At 42.9% G+C, this 11,428-nt stretch overlaps 2 protein-coding genes across 2 annotated transcripts in view; one reads left to right on the top strand and one right to left on the bottom strand.

The window, feature by feature from the left end:
* Positions 1 to 1,064: 1,064 nt before the first annotated feature.
* Positions 1,065 to 8,967, top strand: LOC123997129 (fibronectin type III and SPRY domain-containing protein 1-like). The gene is made up of 12 exons (XM_046301206.1): positions 1,065 to 1,222; positions 2,219 to 2,314; positions 2,499 to 2,630; positions 3,263 to 3,364; positions 3,707 to 3,729; positions 4,178 to 4,299; positions 4,482 to 4,691; positions 6,532 to 6,630; positions 6,753 to 6,906; positions 6,988 to 7,322; positions 7,644 to 7,732; positions 7,848 to 8,967. The coding sequence occupies exons 1-12, from the start codon at positions 1,208 to 1,210 to the stop codon at positions 8,139 to 8,141; spliced, it is 1,671 nt and encodes a 556-aa protein (XP_046157162.1). The 5' UTR covers positions 1,065 to 1,207; the 3' UTR covers positions 8,142 to 8,967.
* Positions 8,968 to 9,086: 119 nt separating this feature from the next.
* Positions 9,087 to 11,428, bottom strand: part of LOC123997041 (signal-transducing adaptor protein 2-like) — a 21,878-nt gene continuing 19,536 nt past the window's right edge. Inside the window, exons 13-14 of the mRNA XM_046300991.1 lie at positions 9,887 to 10,015; positions 9,087 to 9,711 (exon numbers count right to left, since the gene is read on the bottom strand). Of these exons, the coding sequence (XP_046156947.1) occupies positions 9,662 to 9,711; positions 9,887 to 10,015 (179 nt within the window). The 3' untranslated portion in view covers positions 9,087 to 9,661. The remainder of the gene's footprint in view (positions 9,712 to 9,886; positions 10,016 to 11,428) is intronic.

The following is an 11,428-nucleotide window of genomic DNA, read 5'->3' as shown; positions in this document are numbered from 1 at the left end:
GTCCCCACATGTCATAGCTACAGTACCTTCCTGAGTGAGATGAGGAAGGACTCTACATGTGTGGGTGGAAGGAAGTGCTCAACATTTACCACATACTGAAACCAGACATTGAGGGGTGATGGGGGATGCACATATAACTACAAAGAGTTGTCGACTACATTAAAAACAACATTTGCTGAGTTACTAAACTCTACACACATAGTTGTCTTGCAGTCACATGTGTCCTCAAACGTTGGTACTGTAGGTGTGCACTGTGGAATTTAAGGGCATATTGTAAGTATGGCTCAGAGAAACTGGAAGGGCTTCCGAGAGTTTTGGGGTTTTGGTCCAAATGTGTTAACTCACTTCACTACAATCATTCTAGAATATCCGTGTGACTTTCGGTCATAAAACAATACTAAGATCAAATAGCCATGCAAAGTTTCTGATTTAAATAGTTTATCCGCTTGGAGTGTCATGAACAATGAAGTAAGAAGATGAACCCACACAGAATGTGTATGATGTGATAATGAGTGAACAACATTGATGACACATTGTGTCTTTTCCTTTTCATTAAAATGTGTCACTTATTATGGTATTTAGGGGTGGCAGGGTAGCCTAGTGGTTAGAGTGTTGGACTAGTAACCGAAAGGTTGCAAGTTCAAATCCCCGAGCTGACAAAGTACAAATCTGTCGTTCTGCCCCTGAACAGGCAGTTAACCCACTGTTCCTAGGCCATCATTGAAAATAAGAATTTGTTCTTAACTGACTTGCCTAGTAAAATAAAGATCAAATTAAAAGTTAGAAGAAAGAGGTCAAACACAGGACAGGCAGCCTACTAAAACATGAAAAACCTCATGTGTTATGTCATCTATTTGGTGGAAACCCTGAGGGTAAAACTAAAGAATACCATTTAGCATATGAAATAGGCCTTTTAAATTAATCATCATTTGCATTTTCTCCATAGGTGCTTTTCATTTACCAAGAAAAACGCATAGCCTGGGACACAGACATACAGACATAAAAACGACAATACCCAGAGTTCTCATCTACTGCGTCTGCGCAATACACACTACGGCCCTAGGCGTTGGACGAAAGATGCAATGCACTCCGGCAGCATCAGTACCAGCCCAGTAGAGTGTGCTGCAAATAAACCAAAAATAGGGGACGGCGACGAATAGCCTTTATAATTACTGATACACCGGTACCGGTTTCTTGGTCTGGCAAGATGGGAGATCAGAAGGTAGGATAGAAGTGGCCGAACAGGTGTTTTGTGTTTGCTGCGGTCGCAGGGCGTACAAAGAAAGGGGAGTAGCGCGAAGGACCGGGACTTTGTTGCTGTTATATATCATTTGATTGTATTCTGTCCTTTTAATATAACCTTGTATGTTTACATATTTTAGTTGATTTAAAAGATGATGCGTATTTCGCGGAGGCGCGTCGTCATAAAGATTTGCAGTACATCAAACATTCGATGCACCATGAGCATCACTTTCCGTCAAGAAGACTCCAATTCGTGCGCGAGAAAAACTGCGACTAACGAGGTCTCAGAATAGTCTTTAATGATTTAACTTGTAAATGCATACCAGTCCAAGACACATGAACAGCTGTCTGTTTTTAGTTTTGACCGATTTGCTGAGCCTGAGGTTGCAATAAGTGTAGAGTGTGTCCCATTATTCCCATTATTGGGGCCTGACGCATAGCCTCTCGCAGGAAAGAGCATATTAAATGCTTCTTGGGTTGGGAGTGTATGATTCTATAAACCTGACATGTGTGGGACTGGACTGTGGAAATGTTTAACATAATTTGCCTGGATCTTCTTAAATCAGTATCATATTGAGTTTAGCTTGGCTGCTGCAGAGATAGGGTGCCCATGGTGCCTAGTGTATTCTGATGGGTTAAACCTAACCACTGGAGAGGAGACACATTATTAAATGGTGGATGTGTATCCTTATGGTTATGTAGCAAGATGCCGCCCTTGTCACAATTTACACAGAAGTGGAAATTACCGGGAAGAGATTTGGGGGACTGAGTAGCCTACTAACCATTTATGATTAATCCTTACTTCTTTAAATGTACGCTAGTATTGTTAGGAGTCACTCCTGATGTGTTGTCTTGAAGCAAGGCATCTCAAGGAAATATTATATTCTGCGTATTGAGAACTTGGTCCAATGTGAAAATGTAATAATGTTCTCTCTATTATATTCTTAGGCTTAATAACCTTTTGTATGTTGTTAAGGAATCGCTTCGTAAGATCACCACCACCCTGGCCCTGAAGAATGAGGAGATAACAAACTTCATCTGCTGTCAGAAACAGAGCCTGGAGAACCTGGAGGTATTGTACAACGCGTGTGGATGTTCTAACAATAAGATGCCAGCCTGACAGTAGGATATGTGCACAACACAATAGACACATGGTTTTATGAATTTGGCATGGCGTGGCATACTAGTCAGACGGACTGGCTGGATGTACATGGTATCTATCAGTGAACTGATTCCTTCTCTATTGACCCCTGCAGGTTAACTCCAGCCGTGTCCAGGAGGACCTGGAGACAGAGTTCAGCTCCCTCCACTCAGTACTGGACGATATAAAGGACAGCATGGTCACCAGGATCAAACAGGAGAGGGCCAGCCGCACCTATGAGCTACAGGTCAGTTCAGCTTTATTGGGCTTTTACTGGATAAGGGTTTAACAGGATTTTGCTTAGCATTTTCTTGAGATTTCAAGATCAACATCTTGAACATCAACATTCAACATTGGAACAATATTTTGATGACTTCTCCAGGCTATTCGATCATAAGATCAGCTTATGATCAATGTAGCATGACTCATTCTCAGGCTCACAATTTGGGTGAACTTTTTGTGCAGACCGATTCAGAGTTGCTATGAAAGAAATGTTGCCATGAAAGGCTGTGTGTTTTGGGGTTCGCAACGTTATTATTCCTAGTGGATTATTGTGTCTGTGTATAATCCTGCTTTATCTCTTAGCCTCTGACTGTCAGTCAGTCAGACAAAGCCACGGCAGGGGCAGCTTTGTAATGACATCACTACACTGCATCCTTCTGTGCTTGATTATGTGTGTGGGTAGCCAAACGGATATATTGTACAGTTTCCAGTAGGTTAATTAAAAAAGAAAGTGATTCAAAGCTATTCAACCCAAATAACTTTTCTTATGAACTTTTCCTCTGATGGAAAGAAACAGTACAGCATAGAAGACATTCATTATATTGAAAGGAAACAGTGTCTGGACTGTGATTAAATATATCATGCCCTTTCTCTCAGAATCAGCTGAGTGCATGCTCCAAAGCCCTGGAGAGCTCCGAGGAGCTATTGGAGGTAGCCAATCAGACTCTCTGCTCCTCGGAAGCAGACGACTTCACTCAGGTAATGGTTGGCAAAATCTTCTACAATCTAACTTTCATTTACATATTTACATACATGATGCCACGATGTCATTGGTATTTAGCGTGAGGATATCCATAATGGTTCATAATGGTTTTAGTGGCATGACTGTTGTTTGAACACAGTTACTACCTGTTTCTTATCTTCATTTACAGTTATTGTAAAGCAGTACAGTATGTTGATCTGATGTGGTTCGTTGTGATGTGTGTCAACTTATTAACACGGATGTGTTGTTTTTATTGTAAGGATGTGGCTGCAACTCAGTTCTCTGTTTGTCCGTATCTCCTTCATTTCCTTTTCCTTTCCCTCTCTGCTTCTCTCCAGGCGGCCAAAGACATTAAGGATAGGTATAGTACATTGCTGCCCATTTCTCAGAGTATCTTCTTAACTCCCTAACCATCTGCTCACCCACATGCTTTCCAACAAAATATAGATTCCATACAATCACTCTGTAGCACGCTCTTTCATCACCACTCTGGCATTTCATCTCAGCCTTTTCTCCCTCACCTCACCTGTCCTCTCTGTCTCAAACATATGTCAGTCCCTCATGGCACATGCACCAGTCTATCCCCTCTCTGGCAGTGTCAGTTTAGCTTGTATGTTTCGTGTATGTCAGTTCATGATTCATTCATGTTTTTGTGTGGTACAGTTGAAGAGTATTTTAGCTCTGTGTAGTGATTAGTTATAGTAGTACTACAGTACAACACTCACTAACTAATGTGTCCCCTCAGTCCTTCAGTGGTTTGAATAATGAGGCATGTCTCATTCTTTGTGTTTTTGTTTGTGGGAGAGCAGTGTGACAATGGCCCCAGCCTTCCGTTTGTCGCTGAAAGCAAAAGCCACTGACAGCATGAGTCACATGATGGTGGACTTCACACAAGAGAGGGAGATGCTGCAGGCCATCAAGTTCCTCCCAGGTCAGTCTGTGAACTGTCATGTCTATTGGTTTTCTTTAAGAACTGAACTTTATAGTTAATATGAATTGGGATTTTTGAAATACAATACTGCTGACTTGTATGTGTACAATTATTTTGTCTTTCGCTTGTGGCTGGTAGTCACTAATGAGTAGGACAATAAGCCTAATCTCTCTCTTCCACAGTGCCTGCGACCCCAGAGATTCTGGTGTCAGAGTGCCAGGTGTGTGACAATACGGTGACGGTACAGTGGGCTCTGCCTGAGCCCGACAGCAAGATAGATCACTATGACCTGGAACACCGCCGCACCAACCATGAGGGGCCGCCCCGCGCCCGAGAGGACTACCCATGGATGGTAGTGGAGGGCATCTGCGAGACCGAGTACACCCTTACAGGTAAGAGTTGACTCGAGAAGAGAAGTAAGGGTTAGAGTTATGGCTACGGTTAGGGTTGAAACGGAATGTGGACATGAAACTAGGATTAACGTTAGAAATAGAATTATGTTTAGGATTAATATAATAATAATAATAATAATATATGCCATTTAGCAGACGCTTTTATCCAAAGCGACTTACAGTCATGTGTGCATACATTCTAGAAATCGAACCCACTATTACAAGCACCATGCTCTTTAGGACCAGGTTTGGTTTGAGCCAGGGTGTGAACATAAAGCTAGGGTTAGGGTTGGGCCAGGTTGTGGACATTAAACTACAGTGAGCTCCGAAAGTATTGGGACAGTGACAATTTTGTTGTTGTTTTGGCTCTGTACTCCAGCACTTCAGATTTGATTACTATGAGGTTAAACTGCAGACTGTCAGCTTTAATTTGAGGGTATTTGCATCCATATTGGGTGAACTGTTTAGAAATTAAAGCACTTTTTGTACATATTCCTCCCATTTTTTGGGACCAAAAGTATTGGGACAAATTCACTTATGTGTATTAAAGTAGTCAAAATTTCAGTATTTGGTCCCATATTCCTAGCACACAATGATTATTACATCAATATTGTGATTCTACAAACTTGTTGGATGCATTTGTAGATTATTTTGTGCAGAATAGAAATTAATGGTAAATAATGTGTTATTTTGAAGTCACTTTTATTGTAAATACAATATATGTTTCTAAACACTTCTTTTTATTTTTTTACCGCTTTTTCTTCCCAATTTTGTGGTATCCAATTGGTATTCACAGTCTTGTCTCATCTCTGCAACTCCCGTATGGACTCGGGAGAGGCGAAGGTCGAGAGCTGTCGAGAGCCGTTTGTCCTCCGAAACAAAACCCAACTGCTTCTTGACACAATGCAGAAGCCAGCCACACCAATGTGTCAGAGGAAACACTGTGCACCTGGCAACCGTGTCAGTGTGTACTGCACCCAGCCCGCCACAGGAGCCGCTTGTCCCTGTCGAACCCTCCCATAACCCGGACGAAGCTGGGCCAATTGTCGCCGCCCCCATGGGTCTCCCGGTCGCGGCCGGCTGCGACAGAGCCTGGACTCGAACCCAGAATCTCTAGTGGTACAGCTAGCACTGCCTTAGACCACTTTGCCACTCGGGAGGCATTTCTAAACACTTCTACCTACATTAATGTGGAGGCTACCATGATTGTGGACAGTCCCAAATGAGTCGTGAATAATGATGAGTGACAAAGTTACAGACACACAAATATCATACCCCCAAGACATGCTAACTTCTCACCATTATAATAACAGGTTAGCATTTTTGGGGGGATGGTGAGAAGTTAGCATGTCTTGGGGGTATGATATTTGTGTGTCTGTAACTTTGTCACTCATCATTATTCACAATTTCATTCAGGACTATCCTTAATCATGGTAGCATCCATATTAATAAATAAGTGTTTAGAAACACTATTCATATTTACAATAAAATTGATACAATACATTATTTAAGTGTATTTGTCCAAAAACTTTTGGTCCCCTAAAATGGAGGGAATATGTACAAAAAGTTCTGTAATTTCGAAACAGTTCACTCGATATGGATGAAAATACCCCCAAATTAAAGCTGACAGTTTGCAATTTAACCCCATAGTCATTGTATCATTTAAAATCCAACGTGCTGGAGTACAGAGCCAGAAAAAAATAACAAATGTGTCACTGTCCGTAGTAAGAGGGCAGTACGAAAGGCATGTCTAGGAATAATACGGTGACTCTAATTTACCAACTGTAATTATCAAGTAGCCATCATATTCATGATCATTGTTATTATGATGTATTTTCAGGGCTTCGCTTCGACACACACTACATGACGTTCCGTGTGAAGGCGTGTAACAAGGCTGTGGCAGGAGAGTTCTCCGAGCTTGTAACACTGGAGACACATGGTGAGTGAACTGAACTGGACATAGTCTTCCACAGGGACAATGTATGTAGCTGAATGTCCTTAATGTCCTAATGATGTCAAGATAAGAATGTGTCAGAAAACCCTCCGCACCTCTCCTTGCAGCTTTCCTGTTCAAGCTGGATGCAGGCTCGGCTCATCAGAACCTGAAGGTGGAGGACCTCAGTGTGGAGTGGGACAGCTGCGGGGGGAAGGTTGTCCAGGACATCCGCAAGGACAAGAACAGAACCAACCAATCTCCAATGCACTCCCCAGCCAGGTCAGAAACACTTTCTGACAAATCCTTTGTGCTTAACAGTGAATAGAATGATCAATCAACTTTGGTGGCCTCCTCTCCTAGGACAGCCATGAATTCACCGAAGAGAGTGCCATCTGCTCGGGTCGGCAGAGACCGATTCACGGCTGAATCCTACACTGTACTGGGAGACACTTTTATTGACGCAGGCCAGCAGTACTGGGAGGTGCGGTTCGATAAGGAGAGCAAGGCGTTCGCTGTGGGCTTGGCCCTGCGGAACCTGGGCCGCTTTGACCAGCTGGGGAAGAGCAACGCATCATGGTGCATCCACCTGAACAACTGGCTGCAGCAGAGCCTCACAGCCAAGCACAACAACAAGGCCCGCACCCTGGACTGTCCCATCCCGGACCGCATAGGGGTCTACTGCAACTACGAGGAGGGTGAGATGGATCTCCTGTTCCCATTGTAGTAGTTTCCTCTATCCAGTTAGCACCACTTAACTCAGACTGACATACAGCACGTTGTTATCTCTACTTCATTAAATTGGTCTGAATTAAGGATTGGGTTGGGTAATTTAATCAAATGAACACTGGTGGTTGTCTGCATCTAGTTTGGAAGACACATTTCAGTTGAATGCATTCAGTTGTACAACTGACTAGGTATCCCCCCCTTCCACTCTGTTCCTTAGCTATGCGGCTGTATCAAATTTCAAGCTGCCTCAGAGTACTGGGACATTCGTGACATTATCTCTCTCCATCCAGGTGCACTGTCTTTCTACAATGCCAGAACCAAGACACTGATGCACACTTTTAGAACCAAGTTCACACAGCCTGTCATACCAGCCTTCTCGGTGAGGAACTTAGATTTTTGGGTGGCTCACAGAGCAAAATAGTTATGAAACCACTACCGGTATCTTAGATAAATCCTGCCTGTGAGTTAAGCATGTGCTCCATCTCCCCCTACAGGTGTGGAATGGGTGTTTCTCAGTGCAGACGGGTCTGCAGGTGCCCAGTGCGGTGCAGAGCAGCCAGAGGAAAACAGTGGTACCAGCAGCTCTAACACCAGCCTCACCTAGACCCAGCCAGAACCAACTGCTGCAGCAGAACTTAACCCCATTCAGGCTGTGTGGTGGTTGGAGCTCAAACCGCTGCTCACCTCCCCCCCCCAACACACACCACACCTGCCTGATCCCAATCAGACCACTACACTCCCTGTGCCTTCCAGACAGGTGCCCTCAGTGTATCAGGAGTGAATCATAAAGTAATTTCATTCATATCCCTAATTCAACAAAGGCCAAATGAAGATAACCCAGTTACCAATATATTAGGAGCTAGGCACAACATATGTTAATATTTCAATGCAACAGACAGACCCCAATGCAACTAAAAACTGTCCATATAACGTGGTTGTAGTACAGAAGTCATTAATACATACTGAATGTTTGGAATCCTCTGTCTCTTATTTTGCTAGTTGCTTCTCAGTACAGATGCACCTAATTTACCTGTATAACCCAAAAAAAAACTTTGTAGCGAAACAACCTGCTTATAGTCACAAGTTTATTGCTACTTAAGAATGTATTGAATTCTACATCACCAGCAGCTGTGTGGACCAGTGGAGACACAGATGGAAATACAGAACTGCTGATTGGATCTTGGGGAAGGGTTGGTATGGGGTCGGAGGGTCTGAATATTGTATTGTAACGTGTCGCCCTGACTGGTCACCATTTATTCACCACCTGAAGTGAGGAGAGAAACCATTTCATGAGCCGGGTGAGGACTACCTGGAAGAGACATTCCGAGACGTTGTTGCTGCAAGTGTTTACCGATGTTAACACCAGTCCTTATTCATGTCACCTGATGTCTCAACTCAGTGCTGGGGTGCTATTATTTTAAATACGGTCTACGGTTTTGTCATGTTGATGGTATGCATCATATGAATATAACCTGCAATGCTTTAAAGCTTCCACTGGAGAATATGTTTTACTTCACGGGTTCAAACATTTGACAATGTAAATATGTTCCTTTCATTTTTACACTACAGTATGTATGTTTGTCACACACACAGTTAATAAAGCAGTAAGACAGCCCTGTGTTTCTCTCAGTCGGTACATTGAGGACCAGAAGTACATTTCAGGATTCAAGACTACTACATTTTCAAAGATATCAGATCAATTCTGTTCTCACAAGAATAGACACAGGATACAATACCAGTGATTCCTTTTATTTCATTTCAGGAGACAACATTGGCTTCATTGCCTTTGACAAAAGTCTGTTGTAGAATTGAAACAAATGTATAGCGATATCAATATAAATATAGAATACCTTAGCATGTCAAAATGACAAAGAAACAAAAACACTGACAGGTTTAGAATTGATACTGTAGGTCTATTGGATTATATATATTTTTAAAAATCTAGTTTGACTTTCTCAATAAATGTGCAAATATACAAAACCACCGTGGTGCGAATGTGACAATTAAATACCGATTTACAGTCTTAAAATTTGCTAGATGAAGCGATACAGGAAGGAGCAATCGATAAGGCATTCATCTTAGAGTCTACGCATACACAGCCCAGCTGAGAAGGAACAGGGAGAGACCCAGGCACCCGGCCCAGGGAAGGAGGCGGCCAGAGTAGCCCAGAGGCTGAGTCTGACAGAGGGAAACACGGTCCATGTCTCTGTCTACCAGAGAAAGTGACATGTTGAGTGTCCCCATTTTGTTGTGAAGCCATTGCTGTAGCAGGCTTTTCCACTTGCCAGTTGACAACTGTCAGGAGAGGTTATTGCACCCGCCTCTTCTCCAACTTCAACTTGAGCTCCTCAGATATGGCTGAAAGAAACAAGCATTTAACTTTGGAATGGTTTTGGTTTTATCTACATTTCAACAATACATACGCAACAAGTTCCCTGAGCGATTACCTCTCTAAATCATATTCAAGACAGATGGAACTCTTCTAAATGACAAGATGGTAAAAAAGGAAATAGAATCAAAATGGTTGACCTACTCTGAGCCACAGCATGTGGTGAGACAGAAGTCACAGTGATGTCAGGGGTATCTGTGGAGGTCGAGTGGGAGGTACGAGGTGTACGAACAGAAGGCACCAGTGGTGGCATCAGGGCCTTCCTCTCAGGTCCTACAACACAAGGGAAAACTATTCCATTGACTGATTCCCAAAGGGAAGGATCAGTGGATAGCCTAAAAAATAAACACACAAGACAAAAACACCTCAAGGTGCCATGATAGGTATTACATTTTTTTTTTTAAAGCATGTCGATACAGGGCATTCGGAAAGTATTTAGACCTCGACTTTTTCCACATTTTGTTACATTACAGCCTTATTCTAAAATTGCTTAAATAGTGTCGCCCCTCAATCTACACACAATATCCCATAATGACAAAGCAAAAACAGGTTGACATTTTTGCAAATGTATACAAAATAGGTAACATTTACACAAGTATTCAGACCCTTCACTCAGTACTTTGTTGAAGCACCTTTGGCAGTGATTACAGCCTTAAGTCTTCTTGGGTATGACGCTACAAGCTTGGCACACCTGTATTTGGGGAGAGTTTCACCCATTTCTACTCTGCAGATCCTCTCAAGCTCTGTCAGGTTGGATGGGGAGCATCGCTGTACAGCTATCTTTCAGGTCTCTCTAGAGGTGTTCGATTGGTTTTAAGTCTGCACTCTGGCACTCAAGGACATGTCCCGAAACCACTCCTGCGTTGTCTTGGCTGTGTGCTTAGGGTCATTGTCCTGTTGGAAGGTAAAACCTTGGCCCCAGTCTGAGGTCCTGAGCAGATTTTCATCAAGGGTCTCTGTACTTGGCTACATTCATCTTTCCCTTGATCCTAACTAGTCTCCCAGTCCCTGCAGCTGAAAAACATCTCCACAGCAGGATGCTGCAACCACGCTTCACCGTAGGGATGGTGCCAGACGTGACGCTTGGCATTCAGGCCAAATAGTTGAATCTTGTCTATAGGTGCCTTATGGCAAACTCCAAGCGGGCGGTTATGTGCCTAATTATTGAGGGCTTCTGTCTGGCCACTTCCATATAGACCTGATTGCTGGAGTGTTACAGAGATTGTTGTCCTTCTGGATGGTTCTCCCCTCTCCACAGAGGAACACTGTCAGAGTGACCATAGGGTTCTTGTTCACTTCCCTGACCAAGGCCCTTCTCCCCCGATTGCTCAGTTTGACAATCCTGTCTTGGAGCTCTACAGACAATTTATTCGACCTCATGGCTTGGTTATTGCTCTGACATGCATGGTCAACTATGGGACCTTATATAGACCGGTGTGTGCCTTTCCAAATCATGTCTAATCAATTGACCTGACCACAGGTGTACTCCAATCAAGTTGTAAAAACATCAAGGATGAACAATAGAAACAGGATGCACCGGAACTCAATTTCAAGTTTCATAGCAAAGGGTCTGAAACTTCTGTAAATAAGATCTGTTTATCATTTTCAATACATTTGCAAACATTTAATAACAACTTTTCACTTTGGTAATAATGGGGTATTGTGTGTAGATTTATGAGGGGAGAA

This window comes from Oncorhynchus gorbuscha, linkage group LG15, assembly GCF_021184085.1.
Source record: "Oncorhynchus gorbuscha isolate QuinsamMale2020 ecotype Even-year linkage group LG15, OgorEven_v1.0, whole genome shotgun sequence".
NCBI lineage: Eukaryota > Metazoa > Chordata > Actinopteri > Salmoniformes > Salmonidae > Oncorhynchus > Oncorhynchus gorbuscha.
This window is presented reverse-complemented; position numbering and strand designations above follow the sequence as displayed.

Bases quoted from the DNA above. Each gene is read 5' to 3' on its own strand.
- LOC123997129 (XM_046301206.1), top strand. The intron at 3,365-3,706 runs GTAATGGTTGGC...GCTTCTCTCCAG, and splicing joins AAGCAGACGACTTCACTCAG to GCGGCCAAAGACATTAAGGA. The intron at 6,631-6,752 runs GTGAGTGAACTG...CTCTCCTTGCAG, and splicing joins TGTAACACTGGAGACACATG to CTTTCCTGTTCAAGCTGGAT.